At 41.2% G+C, this 24,191-nt stretch overlaps 1 protein-coding gene across 2 annotated transcripts in view; it reads left to right on the top strand.

Annotated features, from left to right (window-relative positions):
• Positions 1-24,191, top strand: part of fgf10 (fibroblast growth factor 10) — a 146,772-nt gene that overhangs the window by 28,285 nt on the left and 94,296 nt on the right. The window contains exons 2-3 of one of the 2 annotated variants that reach the window (XM_033030990.1): positions 18,782-19,135; positions 19,269-19,926. In XM_033030990.1, coding sequence (XP_032886881.1) covers positions 19,638-19,926 — 289 coding nt within the window. In that variant the 5' untranslated portion in view covers positions 18,782-19,135; positions 19,269-19,637. Of the gene's footprint in view, positions 1-18,756; positions 19,927-24,191 lie in introns of those variants that run through there. The other variant, XM_033030988.1, reaches the window with a different exon arrangement.

Below are 24,191 nucleotides of genomic sequence, written 5' to 3' on the forward strand. Positions count from 1 at the left end.
ACTGCTATTATTAAGAGCCCTATCTAGCTCTCTCTTGAAAGCATCCAGAGAACCTGCCTCCACTGTCCTCTTAGGCAGAGAACACTGAGATATTTATGAACAACGTCACGTTTATCGGGGTACAGTGAAAAGCTTTTGTCCCGTGATATCCAGTCAGCGGAATACATGATTACAATCGAGCCATTTACAGAGAATAGATACAAGATAAGTGCAAGATAAAGCCACCGTGTTTAGTACAAGGTAATGCCACCAAAGTCCGATCAAGGTTAGTCCGAGGGTCACCAATGAGGTAGATAGTAGTTCAGGACTGCTCTGGTTGTGGTAGGATGATTCAGTTGCCTGATAACAGCTGGGAAGAAACTGTCCCACATCAGTCTCACACCATCCGGCTAGTACCGTGCATTTATTTTCTACCTCCCAAAACAGACAATGTCACATTTTCACCCATTTTATATTCCAATAGATATTATTTGCCCATTCACTTATTCTGTTATCAATCATTTGTAGACACATTGTATCCTCAAGCTATCATTGTGCTATCGCCAGAATTGCAACCCTACATTTAGCCCTTTTATCTGTCATTAATAAAGATTGTAAAAGACCTGTGATCCCTCACTAATTCTTGAGGCACCCCACTAATGTACAGTTTGCAGATCATAAGGTCATAAGTCATAGGAGCAGACGTAGGCCATTTGGCACATCAAGTCTACTCTGCCATTCAATCATGGCAGATCTATCTCCCCCTCATTTTCCTACCTTCTCCCTATAACCCCAGACACCTGTACTAATCAAGAATCTATCTATCTCTGCCTTAAAAATATCCATTTACTTGGCCTCCACAGCCTTCGGTGGCGAACAATTCCACAGATTCACCACCTTCTGACTAAAGATGGCCGCTTTTAGCATACTTCTAACTATTAACCATGCTATTATACTTCCCACAACCCATGACCCCTTACTTCACTGTTATGAAAGCCATGGAATGCAGGAAGGAAGGCAGCCAGTTTGAACACAAAAACAGAAAGTAACTTTATTTTGGTTGCGGTATGACGGTGGAAATAATTTATTGCACTATTCACTTACAATGAACATTTCCAACTGATATAGATTTACTAAACACAAATTGATATGTGTGAATATATTTACTTTAGAGGTCTGAAATTCCCAGTTTCTATATTAAATTAGCTAGTCTCACCAAAGATAGAAACATAGAAACATAGAAAATAGGTGCAGGAGTAGGCCATTCGGCCCTTCGAGCCTGCACCGCCATTCGATATGATCATGGCTGATCATCCAACTCAGTATCCCATCCCTGCCTTCTCTCCATAACCCCTGATCCCTTTAGCCACAAGGGCCACATCTAACTCCCTCTTAAATATAGCCAATGAACTGGCCTCAACTACCTTCTGTGGCAGATTAGCTGGTCTCACCAAAGATAGAGAATCTACAGATGACCTTGGCCAGTAATTATAATCTTGATCATATGATTGATGCAGCAAAGTGGATGTTGCATGAGAAATGGGTTGGGATGGGCCATTGAGGCAGAGATAGATAGATTCTTGATGAGTACGGGTGTTAGGGGTAATGGGGAGAAGGCAGGAGAATGGGGTTAGGAGGGAGAGATAAATCAGCCATGATTGAATGACGGAGTAGATTTGATGGGCCAAATAGCCGAATTCTGCTCACTTATGACCTTAAGATGTTCCCACAAAGTGGTTTAGTTTAGTTTAGAGATACAGCACAGAAACAGGCGCTTCTGCCCACCGAGTCCACGCCGACCAGCAATCCTCGCACACAAACACTATCCTACACACACTAGGGACAATTTGTGATTATACCAAGCCAATTAGCCTACAAACCTGCACATCTTTGGAATGTGGGAGGAAACCAGAGATCCCAGAGAAAACACATGCAGATCATGGGGAGAACATACAAACTCCACAGAGCCAGCACCTGCAGTCAGGATCAAACCTGGGTCTCTGGCGCTGTAAGGCAGCAACTCTTCCACTGCGCCACCATGTTATGCTAGTATTCATCGTTCAGGCTCAAACATGGTTACGGTGACAAAGTACCACACAGTACCAAGCATTCCCTTCACTAAAGGGGGAAGTGAAGTTGTCTCAAGTGTCGACTGTAATTTCAGTTTAAATTAATATTCAAATAAGTAAACATGAACGTATTATTTCCAAAATAAGTGCAATAACGGTATAGTATCTTGCATCACAAATGTTCTCCATTTTCTTTGCTGCTTCCATGAGCCATTCTTTTCCAGATTTGGGGAGGAAATTATGCTTTTAAATTATGTAGATTCTTCTTCCATCAACCTACTGCCATCCCCACCCCCTCACACATAACAGCGCACTTTTCATGAAAATCCTGCACTCGTTGCTCTCTTCTCTTTTCACGAGGTAGCTGTAAGCAGACAGATATAGAGGACAAGCCTTTTATTTGGGCAGTGAAACTAAGTTACCTTTTTGCTTCTCATTCAGGCATCTGCTATGTCAGCTGTTTTGATCACTGAAGCAGATGAAAGCACCTGAGGTAGAATTTTAAAACCCAAGAAGTGAGTCATTCTTCACAATGAAATCCAAATCCTGTTTTATTATGTTGTCAATACACTGCAGAGATTCACTTCAGCTTGTTAACATGATAGCAGACAGATGAGGTGAAATAAAAAGTACTGGTCTGTGAAAGCAAGTGAAGGGAAATTGAACAGAACTCTCAAGTTACTCAGATAAGTCTCAGACCACAACTGGCGAACCAACCAATGGCTAAAGTGAGGCAAGTTCCATTTGGCTTAACCGAACACTTTGACATGGTATCCAACCATCTGAACAAAAGTGTAGATTTGCAGCATCTTTTGTGAGCTCCCAGCACAATGAACAAAGACTGCTTAAAAAGAGGGAGAGAGCAAAGGTACACATTAGTACAGGAAGAAAGTGGTCAGGCAGTAACAGCATGAAGCTTTAAAAAGCATGAACCGCAGTACTTGTCATTTAATGAAGAAAACTTCTTATACATTTCTAGTTTCCTGAAACGCAGCTTTGCTTTTTAATACTTAGTTGCAAACACTTGCATCTTTGATTCAACGTACCCTGGGGTGCTTGGATGTAAAGGAAAGTACCATTCTGTGATTAGTTTCAGTAGAGTGCACAAGGATATTTTGCATGTGGGTTAACCCTTTGCTGAGAGAACCATATGACCTAATAAGATCACAACAGGCACAAATTCCATGAGAACTGAATTTTACATTTGGAGCAGTCATTGATTCTGCATCCTCCTCCTTCAACACCCACAGATAATGCAATACAATAGATGAAAGAATCCTGTTTATACTTTAGATTAGTTTAGAGATACAGCGAAGAAACAGGCCCTTTGGCCCACTGAGTCCGCATCCACCAGCGATCCCGGCACATTAACGCTACCCTGCAGATACTAGGGACAATTTTACATTCGTACCAATTCAATGAACCTGCAAACCTGTACATCTTTGGTGTGTGAGGAAACTGAGGATCTCGGAGAAACCCATGCGGTCACGGGGAGAGTGTATAAACTCCGTACTGACAAGCACCTATATTCATGATCGAACCCGGGCCTCTGGTGCTGTAAAGCCTAGCACTGCCGCTACTCCACTGTGCCACCCTCTAGTGCTTTTTTATAAAACCAAAACACCCAATAGTTAAAAATGATGGTGTATGCTAAGTTTTTCAATCCATTAATAATATTAATAAATATTATTATACCTGTATATCAATTGAGTACTTCCTGCATTTGGGAGCCCTAAAGAGGGAATACAAGATAACATAAGAACACAAGAAAATTAGGAGCAGGTGTAACCTACCTAGTCCCACAAGCCTGCTTTGCCATTCAATACCATCATAGCTAATCAGCCCCAGGCCTCCACTCTTCCTCTGTGCCAGTTCCACATGCAACTCAATTTGCTGAACAGATTGAATTTGTGGCTACTCGTGTCTAGGTTTGTCCTCCGTAACCTTGAAGACATGTGACGGCTCTCTCTCAACCAGCCCACATGCTGAAGGCAGAGACTTATAGAATCACATTAGCACAATGCATGTTATCTCCATGAATATGTTCTTAAAGTTGATATGAACTAGCTTTGAATTGTGTTATCATTTCAGTTCCAGCTGCATGACACTCTTGTCATCAATTGTTTGGGGCTTTGCACCCACCATGATGCCTCAACATTCACATTCATCAAGAAAACAAATAAGTTGTAGAAATACACACGTATTTCAACTGTGTGTGCAGGTAGTAGTGAACATTTCACTGATACAGATTAAGAGCCAGAGATATGTGTTAGTCACTAATAAAATCAGCAAAGTGTTTGGAAAAAAATTCAAAGTCAGAGTGGTGAGAAATGATTGGGCGAAATAGCATGGATGTCTTTTAGGGTATCTGGATTAAAAAATGAGAGAAAAAGGATTAAACAGAAGTGCTGACAGAGTGGGATGTAGTAGATGGAATATGCATATATACCGGCAAAAGCCTTATAATCACATGATCCACTGTGCTGTAAATTCAATGACATTCAATGTAAATTAATGCATATGCCCCCATGCTATTATGTTCTTAATGTGGTAGAAAATCTGAAGAATTATTATTCTAAAAGCTGATGAGATAGTTGAAAATATTAGCAGTCAAAGATAAAGATGGAGTGAGAGGGGCAAGTTATTTTTCATGGAACAGATGTTTGATCCATATAAGCCTCTGCCAAATTTAAAATTGAAAGAAACATTCAAGTCAAAACATCATGATAAATGACAAATTTAAAGTGATTTCTTCCTTGATTTTTAAGTACCATTTCATACAAAGTGTTGTTCACGGCCTTACCTGCGAACACAGTAAATGAGATTTTAGCAAGTGGAACATTTTAATTTCCCTTATTTTCTTAGTCAGGATACACGATGAGTTGTATTGAGTCTAGTTTTGTGGATTCTGAGGTGACTATTGAGGGCAATGGAGAAACTGTAGACTTTTCCACTAGAGCAGGAGTTGCTTGATGGCCACATTTTGTGATTGTGCACTCCTTCTGCCAGGGCTGCTGTGTGCTCTCGATACAAGCACCTTGGGCTCTTAATATCATCCGAAATTCTCCTTCTTCATTTTGAGCAGTCATATAGTCATTCAGCATGGCAACAAGACCTTTGGCCCATCTTGTCCAAGATTTATGTTTGATCCTTCTAAACCTTTCCTGTCCAATTCGCCATCTAACTGTCATTTAAATGTCACCATTGTATCCACCTCTGCAGCTTCCTCCAGCAGCTCATTCTGCATACCAAGTATCCTCTGCATGAAGAAATTGCCCCTCGGGCGCTGTTAAACCTTTCCCCTCCTCACTTTAAACCTATGCCCTCTAGTTCTAGACCCCCTATACCCTAAGGAAAAGAATATGACTGTTCACTTGGTAGACATAAAATGCTGGAGTAACTCAGCCGGTCAGGCAGCATCTCTGGAGAGAAGGAATGGGTGACATTTCTGGTCGAGACCCTTCTTCAGACTGTTCACTTTATCTATACCACTGTATACCACTATAAGGTCAACCCTCAGACTCCTATGTTCCTGGTAAAGAAGTCCCAGCTTAACCTCCTTATAACTCAAGCCCTCTAGTCCCGGTAGCATCCTGCTTAAAATTTTCTGCCTCCTTTATTATTTAGCTTAATAACTCCCTTCCTAAAGCAGGATAACCAGAACTGTACACGATATTCCAAATGTGGTCCCTCTCTTCTCTTAGAAAACGGTACCATGATATTCCATCTCCTATCCTCAGTACCCTGTGCAACTGTGCTAAATACCTTCTTCACCACTCTGTCCAGCTACCAGCCTTGCTCTTCAATTCAACAGGAATGTTTTATGTTTTATGATAAATCTTATTTGTGTGCTGCATGGTAACTCAAATTTCACTGCACCAATTGGTGTATATGACAATAAATGTCCTTTGTCCTTTGTCCTTTGGGACACTGTCCCTGAATTCTCCCAATTAGCAGCCGGTTTTTCACTGTCAAGTCTTCTAATGTTTTTGTGCAGATTCCCCGCTTGAAAGGGATCTGATTCATCCACCCCGAAATGATGAACTGGATTTCACTCAATGACCAAACACTTCTTTTCCATTTTTTTTTCCCCTTTTTATTTTGGCAGATTCAGCAATTAATTTACAGTTCCACTTGATTTATTGCTTCAGCCATTACTTTGAAGGCATTTGGATGTTGTAGGTCTTAAGGTATTTAACAGTTTAGTCTTTTAGCAGGTGAAAAACCAGCTGCTAATCGGGTGCTGTAGATAATCAGTCCTGCATGCCTTTGCTGGCGATCGAGGCAGTTTTTGAGGACAGTCTCTTAGATTATACTGTTCAAGTTTTAGCCGCAAGTCAACTTCTCTCGCGGGCCTGTCCGCTTTTCTGTTCACGGTCGGGCTGACTCTGATCCCGACTGGGCTTTCTCTGTTTTCTCCCCCCACCGGGTTGACTGTTCCCGGTTGGGCTGAAGACTCAGCCTCTGTCGGTGGCTCTCTGGACCTGTCCGTGGCCTACACGGTACTAGGCCCTCACCTGATGTCTGTGACTGCTACTGGGGCTGGCCGTGGGCTACATGGTCCTCTTGTCGGTGGCTTCTCTGGACCTGTCCGTGGCCTTCACGGTACTAGGCCCCCACCTGATGACTGTGGCTGCTGCTTGGGCTTGGCTGTGGGCTGCACAGCCCTGGATACATTCCAGGTAAGCTGACACCGTGCTTGGTGACCCTTACTGCCCCTGCTTGTTTTCCTAGCTCTTCCCTGAGCTATTGCTTCCCGTTCCTACCTTTTTTCTTTTTGGCGCCAATTCAAAACCATTTGGCTTGGTGCTGTTCCATTTGTTTCCAAATACTACTTCCATTTTTAACTTTTGTTTTCGATTCTTCTTGCTGGCCTTGTTCTTATCTTCGTTCTTTTATCCTCGTCGCCAATTGTTGTGTATTCGGATGCTTTGAACAGTCTTGAATAAAGGCTCGGACACGGGAGGAATCATACAAGCTTCTTTACTGCAGGACGCCACCTCCAGTCTCCCCCTGCTCATGCGTACTTGTCCAAGACATCACAAGACACCAATTACTTATCCTAATTATCCCATACCTAACGCTCCTCCTCCTTTAACTTGGAGGCAGGTAACATCACTTCTATTACATACATAATACTCCTCCCCTTTTAAGTCCATTTCACCTGTACGGTATATGTTCTTTTCCTACTATTGTGCGCTTGTGATTTTAATTTAGCATTAGTCCTTTCATTAGTCCTTTGACTTGACACTCACCATTAAAAAATCTCCCATTTGGCAGGCAGGTTTGCTATGGCTACACGGGTGGGTTTAAACTAAATAGTGGAGGGGAGGGATTGACAAATTGGGAGTATAAAGATGGAGTTGAAGGCGAAGTGGCTACAGGAAAAATTACAAAAGATTCTCGAATTAATGGGAAGGAAAGCTAGAGAATGGACAACAGAGTAAGGTCAGGGCCAATTGCAAACGTGCGAGGGGGGAAGTGAATACGGAGGTCAAAGTGCTGTATATGAATGCGCAAAGTATAAGGAATAAAGTGGACAAGCTTGAGGCTCAGTTAGAAACGGGCAACTATGATGTTGTGGGAATTACTGAGACATGGCTACAAGAGGGCCAGTGCTGGGAACTGAATATTCAAGGGTATACCTCCTATCGAAAAGACGGACAGGTGGGCAGAGGGGTTGAGGTTGCCCTGTTGGTGAGGAATGAAATTCAGTCCCTTGCAAGGGGTAACATTTAATTGGAGATGTGGAGTCAGTATGGATAGAACTAAGGAATTGTAAAGGTAAAAAGACCCTAATGGGACTAATCTACAGGCCCCCAAACAGTAGCCTGGACATAGGGCGCAAGTTCAATCAGGAGTTAAAATTGGCATGTAGCAAAAGTAATGCTGTGGTTGTTATGGGAGATTTCAACATGCAGGTAGACTGAGAAAATTAGGTTGGTACTGGACCCCAAGAAAGGGACTTTATAGAGTGCCTTCGTGATGGATTCTTAGAATAGCTAGTATTGGAGCCTGGCAGGGAGAAGGCAATTCTGGATTTAGCGTTATGTAATGAACCGGATTTGATAAAGGACGGATTTGATAAAGTCCAGGACAAGGGGTCACAGTTTAAGGATAAAGGGGAAATCCTTTAGGACCGAGATGAGAAAAACATTTTTCACACAGAGAGCGGTAAATCTCTGGAACTCTGCCACAGAAGGCAGTTGAGGCCAGTTAATTGGCTATATTTAAGAGGGAGTTAGATGTGGCCCTTGTGGCTAAAGGGATCAGGGGGTATGGAGAGAAGGCAGGTACAGGATACTGAGTTGGATGATCAGCCATGATCATATTGAATGGCGGTGCAGGCTCGAAGGGCCGAATGGCCTACTCCTGCACCTATTTTCTATGTTTCTATGTTTCTATGTTTCAAGGTTAATGAGCCATTAGGAGGTAGTGACCATAACATGGTCAAGTTTAATCTACAATTGGAGAGGGAAAAGGGTAGATCGGAGGTGTCAGTGTTACAGTTGAATAGAGGGGACTATGGGGCCATGAGGGAGGAGCTGGCCAAAGTTGACTGGAAAGATAAACTAGCAGGGATGACAGTGGATCAAAAATGGCAGGTACAGAAGGTGCAGGATCAGTTCATTCCTAGGATAAATCTGAATCTAGGATAAAGTAAGATTCCAAGGAGAGAAAGGGACGACCATGGCTGACAAGGGACATCTCTGACAGTATAAAAATTAAAGCATAGAAGTACAACGTAGCTAAGATGAGCGGGAAGCAAGAGGCTTGGGTAATGTTTAAAGAACAACAGAAGGTAACCAAAAAGAAAATACAGGGAGAGAAGATGAGGTACGAAGGTAAGCTAACCAAGAATACAGATAGTACAAGCTTCTTTAGGTATGTGAAGAGGAAAAAATTAGTTAAGACCAAAGTTGGACCGAAAAAGGTGAATTTATTATGGAGAACAAGGAAATGGCAGACGAGTTGAACAGGTACTTTGGATCTGTCTTCACTAAGGAGGACACAAACAATCTTCCCGATATAGTAGTGGCCAGAGGATCTGGGGTGACGGAGGAACTGAAGGAACTCCACATTAGGCATGAAATGGTGTTGGATAGACTGATCGGACTGAAGGCTGATAAATCCCCTGGGCCTGATGGTCTGCATCCCAGGGTACTTAAGGAAGTGGCACTAGAAATTGTGGATACATTGGTGATAATTTTCCAATGTTCTATAGACTCAGGATCAGTTCCTGTAGATTGGAGGGTAGCTAATGTTATCCCACTTTTTAAGAAAGGCGGGAGAGAGAAAACAGGGAATTATAGACCAGTTAGCCTGACATCGGTGGTGGGGAAGATGCTGGATTCAATTATAAAAGATGAAATAGCCGAACATTTGGATAGCAGTAACAGGATCGGTCCGAGTCCGCATGGATTTACGAAGGGGAAATCATGCTTGACTAATCTTTTGGAATTTTTTGACGATGTAACTAGGAAAATGGACAAGGGAGAGCCAGTGGATGTAGTGTACCTGGACTTTCAGAAAGCATTTGATCAGATCCCACATAGGAGGTTAGTGGGCAAAATTAGGGCACATGGTATTGAGGGTAGAGTGCTGACATGGATAGAGAAATGGTTGGCAGACAGGAAACAAAGAATAGGGATTAACGGGTCCCTTTCAGAATGGCAGGCAGTGATTAGTGGGGTACCGCAAGGCTCGGTGCTGGGACCGCAGCTATTTACAATATACATCAATGATTTGGATGAAGGGATTCAAAGTACCATTAGCAAATTTGCAGATGACATAAAGCTGATTGGCAGTGTGAACTGTGAGGAGGATGCTATGAGAATGCAGGGTGACTTGGACAGGTTGGGGGAGTGGGCAGATGCATGGCAGATGAAGTTTAATGCGGATAAATGTGAGGTTATCCACTTTGGTAGCTAAAACAGGAAGGCAGATTACTATCTAAATGGCGTCAAGTTGGGAAAAGGGGAAGTACATTGGGATCTGGGGGTCCGTCGTCATCAGTCTATGAAAGTAAGCATGCAGGTACAGCAGGCAGTGAAGAAAGCGAATGGCATGTTGGCCTTTATAACAAGAGGAATCAAATATAGGAGCAAAGAGGTCCTTCTGCAGTTGTACAGAGCCTTGTGAGACCACACCTGGAGTATTGTGTGCAGTTTTGGTCCCCTAATTTGAGGAAGGACATTCTTGCTATTGAGGGAGTGCAGCGTAGGTTCGCAAGGTTAATTCCCGGGATGGCGGGACTGTCATATGCTGAGAGAATGGAGCAGCTGGGCTTGTACACTCTGGAGATTAGAAAACTTAGAGGGGATCTTATTGAAACATATATGATTGTTAAGGGTTTGGACACGCTAGAGGCAGGAAACATGTTCCCGATGTTGGGGGAGTCCAGAACCAGGGGCCACAGTTTAAGAATAAGGAGTAAGCCATTTAGAACAAAGAAACACTTTTTCTCACAGAGAGTCGTGAGTCTGTGGAATTCTCTGCCTCAGAGGGTGGTGGAGGCAGATTCTCTGGATGCTTTCAAGAGAGAGCCACTGCTACACGGGTGGTTTTAAACTGAATAAGGGGGGGTGGGGTGTCAAATGGGATAGTCGAGGACGGAGTAACCGGTAGGCGGCGCGACTCTCGTCAGCAGCGGCCTCTGCAGTCCGTCTGCGTTTTTATTATTTTATGTCTATGTTTTTATGTAGTTTTTGTTATTTTTTGTTGGGGTATGTGTGTGGGTGGGTGGGGGTGGTGTGGGGGGGGAGGGGGTAACTTTTAAATCTCTCCCTGCACGGGAGACCCGACCTTTTCTTTGTCGGGTCTCCGTTGTCGTTGGGGCTGCAACGAGGAGCGGCCTCCAACAGGAAGACCGGGGGCACTGGTGCCGACTACTCACCTCACCGTCGCGGAACTGGTCGAGTCCAGAGCGGGTGGAGCTGTGGTGGACGCTGCTGCGGCCCGACCTCCGGAGATTCGGTGGCTGCAACTGCGGGTCTGGCAGACGGCGGCACCGGGAGCCCGCGGGTCCCTGGAGGGAGACCGCTTTTCGGGGCTTCCGCAGCGGCGACTTCTCCCGCCCGAGTTGCGGGGTTGAAGAGCACCTGGAGCGGGGCCTTACAGCACCACCCCGCGTGGCTTGGAATGGCGGCGGGACTCTGCGAGCGCACGCCGGGGGCTTTGACTTTGACTTTGACTCTGACATCGGGGGGGAGAGTGCAGTGGAGAGAGAAGTTTTTTTGGCCTTCCATCACAGCAATGTGATGGATGTTTATGTAAATTATGTTGTGTCTTGGGTCTATTTGTTTGTAATGTATGGCTGCAGAAACGGCATTTCGTTTGGACCTCAAGGGGTCCAAATGACAATAAATTGAATTGTATTGTATTGAATTGTATTGGAGTTAAAGGGAAAGAGAGTAAATGGATGGTTAATTACCCCAGAATTAACGGGAAAGGAAGCTCACAAAGGGATAGGAGAGTGGCCAAGTGTAATACGGATCGATGTGAAAGGTGAGATGCGTAAGGAATTAAAAGTGTTGTATATGAATGCGCATAGTATAAGAAGTAAAGTAGATGAGCTTGAGGCTCAGTTAGAGGTTGATAGATATGACATTGTGGGGATTACTGAGACGTGGCTGCAGGAGGATCGGGCCTGGGAAATTAATATTCAGGGTTATACATCCTATAGAAAGGACAGGCAGGTGGGCAGATGAGGGGGGGTAGCTCTGCTGGTGAGGGATGGAATTCAGTCCCTTGCGAGGGAAGACATAGGGACTGATGAGGTAGAGTCACTGTGGATTGAGTTGAGGAATTGTAAAGGCAAGAAGACTCTAATTGGTGTTATCTACAGACCCCCAAATAGTAGCCCGGATTGAGGGTGTAAGTTGCTGCAGGAGTTAAAACTGGCATGTAACAAAGGTAATGCCACTGTGGTGATGGGGGATTTCAATATGCAGGTAGACTGGGAATATCAGGTTGGTTCAGGACCCCAAGAAAGAGAATTTGTAGAATGCCTCCGAGATGGATTCTTAGAGCAGCTTGTAATGGAGCCGACCAGAGAAAAGGCAATTCTGGATTTAGTGTTGTCCAATGAACCAGATATGATAAGAGAACTCGAGGTAAAGGAACCGCTTGGAGGTAGTGATCATAATATGATTAGTTTTAATCTGCAATTTGAGAAGGAGAACGTTAAATCAGAAGTGTCAGTGATGCAGTTGAACAAAGGGGACTATGAAGGCATGAGAGTGGAGCTGGCCAAGGTAGACTGGAAAGGGATCCCAGCAGGAATGATGGTGGAACAGCAATGGCAGGATTTTCTGGGCATAATCCGGAAGACGCAGGATCATTTCATTCCAAAAAGGAAGAAAGATTCTAAGGGGAGTAGGAGGCAACCGTGGCTGCCAAGAGAAGTTAGGGATAGAATAAAACTAAAAGAAAAGATGTATAACACAGCAAAGAGTAGACAGAAGCCAGAGGATTGGGAAACTTTCATAGGACAACAGAAGGAAACATAACAGGTCAATACGGGCTGAAAAGATGAAATGCAAAGGGAAGCTGGCCAGGAATATAAAGAAGGACAGTAAAAGCTTCTTTAGATATGTTAAGGTAAAAAGAGCAGCAAAGTCAAATGTGGGTCCCTTGAAGGCAGACACGGGTGAAATTATTATGGGCAACAAGAAAATGGCAGAAGAGTTGAATAGGTACTTCGGATCTGTCTTCACTAAGGAAGACACAAACAATCTCCCAGATGTACTGGAGGACAGAGGATCTAAGGGGGTAGAGGAACTGAAAGAAATTTTCATTAGGCGAGAAATAGTATTGGGTAGGATAATGGGACTGAAGGATGGTAAATCCCCTGGGCCTGATGGTCTGCATCCCAGGGTCCTCAGGGAGGTGGCTCTAGAAATAATGGACGCAATGGTGATCATTTTCCAATGTTCAATAGATTCAGGATCAGTTCCTGTGGATTGGAGGATAGCTAATGTTATCCCACTTTTCAAGAAAGGAGCGAGAGAGAAAACAGGGAATTACAGACCAGTTAGCCTGACTTCGGTTGTGGGAAAGATGCTGGAGTCAATTATTAAAGAGGTAATAATGGGGCATTTGGATAGCAGTAAAAGGATTAGTCCAAGTCAACATGGATTTATGAAAGGGAAATCATGCTTCACTAATCTTCTGGATTTTTTTTTAGGATGTGACAAGTAAAATGGATGAAGGGGTGCCAGTGGATGTAGTGTATCTAGACGTTCAGAAACCCTTTGATAAGGTCCCACACGGGAGACTGGTGACTAAAATTAGAGCACATGGTATTGGGGGTAGGGTGTTAACATGGATAGAAAATTGGTTGGCAGCAAAGTGTAGGAGTGAACGAGTCCTTTTCAGAATGGCAGGCAGTGGCGAGTTGAGTGCCGCAAGGCTTGGTGTTGGGGCCGCAACTGTTTACCATATATATTAATGATGATTTGGAAGAGAGAATTAGGAGCAACACTAGCAAGTTTGCGGATGACACAAAGCTGGGTGGCAGTGTGAACTGTGCAGAGGATGTTAGGAGGTTGTAGGGTGACCTGGACAGGTTGAGTGAGTGGGCAGAAGCGTGGCAGATGCAGTATAATATAGATAAATGTGAGGTTATCCACTTTGGTGGCAAAAACAAGGGGGCAGATTATTATCTCAATGGGGTTAGGTCAGGTAAGGGGGAGGTGCAGCGAGACCTGGGCGTCCTTGTTCACCGGTCACTGAAAGTTGGCGTGCAGGTACAGCAGGCAGTGAAGAAAGCTAATGGAATGTTGGCCTTCATAACAAGAGGATTTCAGTATAGGAGGAAAGAGGTTCCTCTGCAGTTGTATAGGGCTCTGGTGAGACCACATCTGGAGTATTGTGTACAGTTTTGGCCTCCTAATTTGAGGAAGGACATCCTTGTGATTGAGGCAGTGCAGCGTAGGTTCACGAGATTGATCCCTGGGATGGCGGGACTGTCATATGAAGAAAGATTGAAAAGACTAAACTTGTATTCACTGGAGTTTAGGAGGATGAGGGGGGATCTTATAGAAACATATATAATTATAAAAGGACTGGACAAGCTAGATGCAGGAAAAATGTTCCCAATGTTGGGCGAGTCCAGAACCAGGGGTCACAGTCTTAGAATAAAGGGGAGGTCATTTAAGACTGAGGTGAGAAAAATGTTTTCACCCAGAGAGTTGTGAATTTATGGAATTCCCTGCCACAGAGAATTCTACGTAATCTATCTATCTATCTATCTATCTATCTATCTATCTATCTATCTATCTATCTATCTATCTATCTATCTATCTATCTATCTACTAGGTAGGGCTCTGAAAAATAGCAAAGAGGGGATATGGGGAGAAGGCAGGAACGGGGTACTGATTGGGGATGATTAGCCATGATCATATTGAAAGGCGGTGCTGGCTCGAAGGGCCGAATGGCCTACTGCACCTATTGTCTATTGTCTAATTCTTTACCTTTAACAGCATCTCCCAGACAAACTCTGCAAGTTCCTGTCCAATATCTTCAAAATTAGTCTTGTCCCAATTTAGGACTTTAACTCGTGGACCAGTCCTTTCTTTGATCATAACTTTTTTTAAACTAATAGAATTATGGTTACTGGTCCCAATGTGTTTTTATATAATCGTAATCATTCAGCACAGAAAGTGGTGCTATGTACCCACTATAGGAGAGCATGGATCACTGCTGGGCTAAAAACCATGTATTTTATTCCAAATCTTTTTCCTCCAGGCTGTGCTGTTGCATTGAAGGAAATGAAGAGGAGCATATGAGGTCATTTGCATTTAACTGCCTGAATGCTATGAAAAATGCTGTATCCTAATTGACTCTTACCATTTACCACAAAAGGAGTAGTAAAATTGTATTGGGATAAGTTTCCCATTTTAGTGCTTAGGCATAAAGCATGACATTGCAAGAACCTGTAATATAATCAGTCTCATTTTACACTCCTTTCTTTCTGGCACTGTAAGAAAAGGGAAACAAAAATATATTATAACAAATTTGTTGCCCTGTCTTGAAATTTATATCAGAGACCTTGCCTCAGCGGGCCAAACTCTTTCTCTATCCCTGAGCAGCATTAATTTTCAGTTGAGAATTTAGAAATGGTAAAGCTGCCAGACACGTGTACATTAATGTCACTCACTCAGTCTGAATCAGGTGCACAGCCTACACTCTGTTCATTCCTGAACTGACATTTAACTCCACATATGTCCAGTTCCCCATATCCTGGAACACTACAAAAGCTTTCGTCCATATCATTACTTGTTCACACCATCTCCAACTCTTCGTCAGCTGTGCCCCATTACAGAGATGTGTATCCTGTGCAAAAATATCCCAAAGGGCCTGATCTTGTGTTGTACTTTTCCTGTACTATGTTCTATGTTTTATAACTCCCCATGCTCTCATTTTATCCTACCTGAGTTTGCTCTGTCAGACAATCCCCTTCACTGCCATGTTCCATGTTTTAACAACATAACAATTAACTCAGAAATGTTCATTTTAATCCTCTATGAAGTCTAACCTCCCACCTTACAAACACCTATAAGTATATATGGAGATCATAGAGAGCTGCAAGAGTAATAGTTGTGACAGTAAGTGTTTTTAACTTCCCTAATATTGACTGGGGCTAACATTGTGCTAAGGGTTTGGATGAGGCAGAAATTGTTAAGTGTGTTTAGGAACACTTTCTCAAACAATGTGTAGAGAGATACTAAAGAGAGGGCAACACACGACCTGTTTGAGAAATCAGGCAGGGAGAGCACTTTGGGACGAGTGACCGTAATTCTATTTGTTTTAAAGTATTTATGGAAAAACATAGGAGTGGGTCATAAGTTAACGTCATAAATTGGGCAAGGCTAATTTTAATGGCATTCAATAAGAATTTGCAAAAGTTGAATGGGAGAGAATATTTGCAGGTAAAGGGACGTCAGGCATGTGGAAGGGTTTCAGAAGTGAGATAGGGGGAGTTCAGGGACTGCGTGTTCCTATTAGATTGAGGGGAATGGATGGAAGGATTGGAGAAACCTGGTTTTATCATGGATATTGAGGCACTGGTCAGGAAAAAGAAGAGGACATACATCAGGCACAGGCAGCTGATATCAAGCTAAACCGTTGAGGAATGTTGGGATGTAGGAAGTACATTTAAGAGGAAAGTCAGGAGGGCAAAAGAAACTTTGGAGAATCCCAAGAGATTCTAAACTATATTGAGAGCAAAAGGGTGACCAGGGAGGGAATATGTCCTCCTATGAATCAATGTGGCTGTCTATATGTGCAACCACAGGAGATAGAAAAAGTGTTAAATTAATATTTCTCATCAATATTTATTGTGGAATGGGTCATAGAAACTAGAGAATTCAGGGAAGAGAATAGTAATTTCTTGAAATCTATCCACATGGCATAAGAGGAGGTGCTGGCAGATGTCTTCTAAATACCATTATGGTACCTGCCACAACTACCTCCACTGACAACTCATTCCATATATCCACCACCCTATAAGTGAAAACGTTTCGCTTCAGGTTCCCAGGAAATCTTCCTCTTCTCACCATAAACCGATTTACTCTGGTTCGTGATTCCTTTCCCCCGGATAAAAGACTCTGCACATTGATCTTATTCATTCCCCTCTTATTTCATAGACCTTTAAAAGATCACCACTCATCCTCCTGCACTCGAAACAATAAAGTCCTAGTTGCCCTTCCTCACCATACAGCTCAAGGTCTCGAGTCTTGGCAACATTCTCAAAAAATACATCTTCAAAGGGTGGTAATGTTGCAAATGAGAAATTGATGAAACTTTGCATCACGTATACAATTAGTACCTAGTGTAAGTACCAATGTAACCTCTTCAGTATGTTTCTGCATAAAATCTGATATGTATGTTTTTAGTATTTTTGCACATCTGGCTAGTAAAGTGCATCCACCTGCAAATGTGCCCTGGCAGCTAACAATACAGTGACGATCAAATGAAGAACCCTATGATATGATAGTACAATAAATTATGTAGCACAGCAACAGCAGCAAAAGCAGCAAGTGCTCCACTGGTGTGGAACTCATGACCAGGAGGGAGAGTTGTTGTGCCGTTGTCAGTGAAAATAGTTCACAGCATAATCTTCCAAATTTGACTTCCTTTTAACTGTATTGCAAGGCAAAACTTATGCTAAAAACACAGGATTTATATCAATCCTACCTATGAGAAGAATGAATAAGCATCTGAGTATGTATTTACTTCCCAAGTCTGTAAAGTTCATTTAACATTTATTTTACTACTGGATATATGTTGGAATTGAAAAGAAGAAGCTTACACATAAAACTAAAAATACACCCAAGGCATGGCTTTGTTGTTTGTGACATGGAGTTTGACACCACTTTGGTGATTTTAGTCAAAACTGGACAACATTAAAAGGTCTGGGAATACTTGTACGGGCCACATGAGAAAGCAATTCTCAGTTATATAATCTCAAAGCTAACTCTTTTCGTGTCAAGATGGGAAGTGTCTGTTAGTTCACAGGGAGTTAATTTCAATTAGTGTGGTTCACTGAAGAATGTTATTGTCTGAACCTTGATAGCAGAGTGACAGATTCCTAGGCCTCCCTGCTGAAGCTTTCAGAGTAATTTTCTGCCTCTTATAACTCTCTTCCACCTCTGCCCTGAATTGTAGCAATGTTCCCATTTAGTCAGTACACAAAGCAATAAAAGACTGGGCCTCGCCAATCAGATGATGCGTTATTTATCTCTTAGATATGTATACTTACATATATATACAGACTTAGAAGAGGCTGAGAATACAGGAATTAAGTCTTAATTATTACCTGTTCATATGCACCAACCTTAGTACTAGTGCGCGGTCTGAATGTTCAACTTTTAAAATGTATGTAATTTTAAGGTAAAATAAGTACATTTAAATGCAATCCTCAACTTTGAAACTTTATATTGAGAACAATTATTTTTTTCAAAGAGAGCAGCAAAACAATTAATAATGGAGTCTATTAAGATCTGATTGTTGCCACTAAGAGGGAGGTAGAATTTCAGGCCTTTGAAGTAACTGAGTATGAATCGGGCCTTATTACAGAGATATAATCTGCATTCATACATTTATGTTGGTAGCTTGAATCTATTGGGAGAGATTGAATTCCGTTACATAGTACATCTTTGCTTTGGAACTTTTCTCAGGGTTTCTCTATTTAATCCTGACGTGACTCAATAATACAATGCAGTAGGACACAGAATGATGCTGCATTACTGGTGCAGTAGATGCGATTGAAAGTCAGGGAGAAGCCTGAGTAACTCAGAAATATGCATGATGATCTGTTATATAGGCAGCATAATAAAGTGATTAGGAACATATTTTTTCTATGTGTTCTGGTCATAGTATGTTTAAATACAGATTTGTATTTTTTAAGATCAAAACATTTATAATGGTACAAAGTGCATGAGCTTTGAAAGGAGACTGAAAATGCATGACTCATGTTAACAGTTACAATCTGTTCATCAGGCTTTATTTAATCCTATAAACATAAAGAAGCTCTAACACAGAAAACTTTACATGGTTTCTAAACAAAAGATAGAACTCAATGACTAGAAGTGTGAATGTCTCCTCTATGGAAGCTAAGTACAAATTATTTATGAAATTAGGATTTCCTTCAGAGTTGGCAGAGGTTAAAAAAAGAAATTAATTGCATCTATCTGCTCTTCCTGACCAGTATATAATCTGGTTTGCAGGACTCTGTGTGACTGGTCTCCTTCACAGGAACAGTCGGAAAGCAGCGAGCTCCAGGTGGCTCTCAAGAATTTCGCTGCCAAAAAAAGCCCACGCTGGAAAGTCCAAAGGGGCTCCCTAGAGGGAGTTGGGTTCAGCCCGGAAGAGAGTGAGATTAGTAAAGCATGATTATACAACCCATGCTGGTGGCCGTCTGTCAGAGGGAAGAGGAACAGTAACGGCAATTAGCAAGACTGAAAGCTTCAGAAGGCTTACAATCAGTGATCTGCATAGTTCCCTCAGAAGAATTTTCTTCCAGTACTTGATTTCAGATGTCCACTGCTGTCTGATCCATAACTGGCTGACACGCCACTGCGGTAAGCACATCCCTGCTCAGTGTGGTAATCACTGATATTTATCACCACTTTTTGACCTGTTTACTATGAAGTAAAGCACTTCTGTTTTTGCCAAGTTACTCACTTGCCTTGAGCTGTCCGATGCCCTCAACAGGTTTGAATTAGCTTTCTGTGTCGTCGTCAAGGGAAAGTGAACTTACTGCAGGACTTTGTTCACCTTTCTGGAGTTACATTATCAACCAGTACTCTGAGAAGGACGTTAACAGAAACCAAAGATATAAAAATAAAAGCACCAAAGGGATATTTGAAGAGCTCAGTAACTTCGTTACGGAAGTAAAAGAAAACCCGCATTGGATATGATTTATCACCTGAAGTATGGATATTGATGAACGACATTCAAAGGATAACAGGGGTCAAACAGAGAAGACCAGCAACAAACTCTCAACCTGCCGCATAAGTGTCCTTGGTATTCCAGCATGTTTCTTTTTATGAGACTATTTCTAGTGCTAAGAGCTTCACTACAATGTGGAAATGGATACTGACAAAGGGTGCCTCTGCCTTTACACACCTGGCTTATGTCTTTCTCCTCTTCCTGATCTGTTCTTCGTCTGTTGCCTCCAATGACATCAGCAGAGATATGCGGTCTCCAAATATCACAAGCTCTTCATACAGCCTGGGAAGGCATGTGCGCAGCTACAAATACCTGGAAGGAGATGTGCGGTGGAGAAAGCTGTTCTCTTTCACCAAATACTTTCTCAAGATCGATAGGAATGGCAAAGTTGGTGGAACAAAGAAGGAAAACTCTCCCTTCAGTGAGTATGGAATCTTCATTCAGTTTATTTACGGATGTTTGAATGTTTAACATTGACTTTGGTTTGGTTTTTAATAGCAAGAACAATTGATTTTTACTTCTATAGAAATAACATATTTTGTAAATAGAAGCGTATTGTATGTTACATGCAGAGGTTTAAAGCATTAGTGATTGCCTGTTATTATCAGTTTTTGCATAATTACTGGTATAATTGTCATGTAATTATTTTTTAATGCCTGTTAATATTAACCAAGGTACCTCTAAATTGTAACCCAAGCCTTAAAATAATTACTGATGTCATTAAGCCATTTTATATAACTTTAAGGACATTACATCTTTTACAAGTTTAACAAACAGTGCCTGGTTCTGTTTTTAATTTTATTTTCCTGCTTGTTGCTTTGAACGATTGCAGTTAAAGAGGCAACGTTAAGGCACCACTACTGCTATTTGTCTTTTCTGATGCCTCGTTGGTAACTCGATACTATTCTGTGTCTGTATTGTCAGTAATATATGTGACAATCTGTGGTTCTTTGTGGCATTCTGAAATTTTATGAGTCCTTGCCGTATTCTTCCATGGCATTTTAAACTTCTAAACATTATAATCAGCAAATTACATCTCAATACAAAGTTATTAGAAGAATAGATTTCTTCAAAATGGTGAAGTATGTACCATTTTTTAAATAATGAAGATGTTATTTAAAGTTATTACCCCAGGAAAAAACATGGCTTTCAATTAGTTAATGGAAGATTTATTTTATATTTCAACAACATCTGATATTATCAGTGTTAATGTTTTGTCATCTTTCCTCTCCTTTACATGAGTTACATTGAAAACGAGACCAGAATAGATTAATTGTCGTCTCCTTGGTCCCATATGTCCATATTTATTGTTTCCAGAATTTGCAAGTCTAGTTTCTGTGTTCTGAAAATATGCAGAATTGCAGTCTGTATAAAGTGGGGTGAAGAAAAATGTACGACTACTAATTGATCTGTGTAATTTCTAAAATATACTGAAAATGAAAATTGTGAAAGCAACAACAGTTTTTACTCGTAAATGAACTGAGCCTTTAACCATCAGTAAAAAATGCAAAATGGATGGTGTTATTCTTTTGCAACCAATAAAATATAACAGATCTCAAGGTCATTAAATATTTCTTGTTGTACTGTTCATTGGCAAGAAAATATTAAGGCTGGAGAATGTGAACAATCCATTTAGTTTATCCAGCTCATTTCACTGTTTGCCAACATTCTGTACTTGTGACCCTTATAAGCGATGTTATTTGTTTCCTGCAGCAACATAAGTCTGTATCCTTTCACTCCCTAATCAAAAACGTGTCTGCTTCTTTTGTCAGTGCTTCAGAAGATCCAACACTCACCGCATTTAGTGGCAACTTGCTCAATTAAACTATGACTCTTGACTTTGAAATAACCACCTCTTCAATCATGTTTAGTCGTTTCCTAAGCCTGTAATCATACACTAATAATCAGTTATGCAACAGTGGTCATTGGGGCATAAATGAAATATCAGAATCTGAATTTGTATCTGTTTTCCATTAGTGGCAATTTTTTTCATTGTAAAATAAACAGCAATGTAGGATTTACATCTAAATGCATTTGTGATTATCTTAAAGGTCTTATAAGTTCAATCTGCTGTACTTCAAGTATTGTTCATTGTTCAACAATCTGATATAATTCAGTCAAGGGGTTTAAAATATACTTCATTTCAAACCAGGACAAAATGAACGAATTGGATAAAATAGTGTCAGATGAGAGTGAATTGCTAATGGACTGATTAACATCATCATTACTTTTGGAATGTTAAATCATTTGTTAAGTTGAGAGACATTCAGAATGTCTTTCCTAGTAGTGGACATTGACAAGCCATTGGTAGAGCTATTCCCTTTATCCAGTATCTGTACACTGCCGTTGACTTGATTGTAATCATGGTTAGTCTTTCCGGCGACTGAATAGCATGCAACATGAAAGCTTTTCACTCTACCTCGGTACATGTGACTATAAACTAAACTAAACTAAACTAGAGCTATCTAGGATACACAAAAATGCTGGAGAAACTCAGCGGGTGCAGCAGTATCTATGGAGCGAAGGAAATAGGTGACGTTTCGGGCCGAAACCCTTCTTCAGACTGATGGCTTCACTAGAGCTATCTAGTGCTGATTTGTCGCAAGGAGAGATTTGAAACATAGTTCTTTTATATATACTGACCGCCAAACTGGCATGTTAATGTTGTCTAAAGAAGAAATAGATTCAAGAGTTTGGTTGAGATGAAAAAATGGTTTATTGCAAATTTAGAAGGAAAATGTAATTCTTCAAATGGCAGACCTCCATGTCTCCAGAAAGGTATTGTATGGAGTATGGGTCATGCTACTGAGACTGGACATTACCTCAACATTAAAGGTAAGAAAAACCTAAAGTTATTTTCTTTCTGGCCTGTCTCAATGACTTCCTAACAGTCAGATCAACATTATTTTATGAAAAAACTGAACATCAAGTTATCTCCTTCATTTTGGAGTGTTATGCCTTTATATTAAATTGAATTTTAAGCTTTAACCTGGAGACCCAGGTTCAGTTTGCTTGTCAACTCTTCTTCTTTGCTGTAGTTAATAGATAAACCATGATATATTTCAATAATTCATGGCTTTAGGTGCAAACCACTTTAAAAAATGGAAGTAGAAAAGAATAATGAGTGGAAAGTTAGCCAGTGAAAACAATTATATTAAGGCACAAGAGTCTGTAGATGTTGGAGTCTGGAGCAACAAACAAACTGCTTGAGGAACTCAGCAGCCCAGCAGCATCTGTAGTGGGAAATGGATAATCAACATTTTGGGTCGAGCTCCTACATCTGGGCTGAGAGAAGAGAAGAGATAGCTAGAGAAAGAAGTGAAAGGGAGGGTGGAGCAAGAGGTGGCAAACAATAGATAGATTCAGGAGATGGGTTGACTGTCAGATGTTTGTTTGTGGCCTCCACATGACTACCCACCCCCTCCAGCTTCGGTCTCTATCTCCACCCTTCCTACCAGGCTCTACCTGCCAATCAATGCACTCTCACTTATTGCTTGCTAACTCTTGTTCCACCCTTCCCCTCACCACATTTTACTAGCTATCTACCCCCTACTTGTTCAGTCCAGATGAAGGGGCTCAACTCAAAACATCAACTGTTTATTTCTCACCGCAGATGCTGCCCGAACCACTGAGTTACCACAGTGTACTATGTTTGCTAGTGACTGTTATATGATAGGAGCATACCTGAGAAAGGGATATGGAAAAATGCTGCAAACCCACAGCAAATCTCTACAAAATAGTATTATTTATTTCAGGTTTATTCCAGTGAAATAGCAATGAAATAATTAGTCTTTGTCTAAAATGTTTTGAGTCTATCACACTCAGACTGGCTATGAGAAGATTAAAATTTAACTCATCCTCAAGAAATACTTCTAATGGAAATGCTCAGCAGTCTACACTCCTAATTCATCTTATTTATTCAGCAAGGATTCTGGGGTAAACATCATTACAAATGCAATTTCTAATATGTATTGTTTACATATCCTCATGTTTAATGCATCCACAATCAAATTAAAGATGAAAAAAATGTATCTGAAATGAATTTCTGCATCTACAATTGTTTTAAAGTGAGTTTTACAAACTTGCATTTCTGACCACGCATCTTCCATAGCACATGTAATAAATCCAACAGTTTGAAAGCGAAATTGAACTGCTAGTCTTCATTAGTGGGTTGGCGGGGAAAGCAAACTAGCAGTCCTAATAGTAAATGTTGACAGTTTTATAATTACCACCTGCTGTGTTTTACCTTATGAAGCAGTTATTAAAATAATCTCTGAGCAAACTGCTGTAATATATAAGGTGTATAAATCTGGAAGACCAAGTTAATGTTGGCAAGTTTTACTTTTGTTGCTGTGGTTCTTAAAAACAGACCAGAAATGGATGATCGGCTATGATCGCAATGAATGGCGGTGCAGGCTCGAAGGGCCAAATGGCCTCCTCCTGCACCTATTTTCTATGTTTCTATTAATTCAAAATTGTCTGAAAAGGTCCTTTTGATGTACAATGGAGTTATCTCTGCAAAGCCATGTTATTTTTGACCCTGACAAAAATGAGAAAAAAAACAGTTGCTGCTGTGAATCTGAAACATAAAGGGAAATTGTAAGAAATATTCAACAAGTAAAACAACAGGTGCCAGGAAAAAAATAAATGTTATATTAAAGATCTTTCATCATAATTGGTAAAAAT

This window comes from Amblyraja radiata, chromosome 1 (genome assembly GCF_010909765.2).
Source record: "Amblyraja radiata isolate CabotCenter1 chromosome 1, sAmbRad1.1.pri, whole genome shotgun sequence".
Lineage (NCBI taxonomy): Eukaryota > Metazoa > Chordata > Chondrichthyes > Rajiformes > Rajidae > Amblyraja > Amblyraja radiata.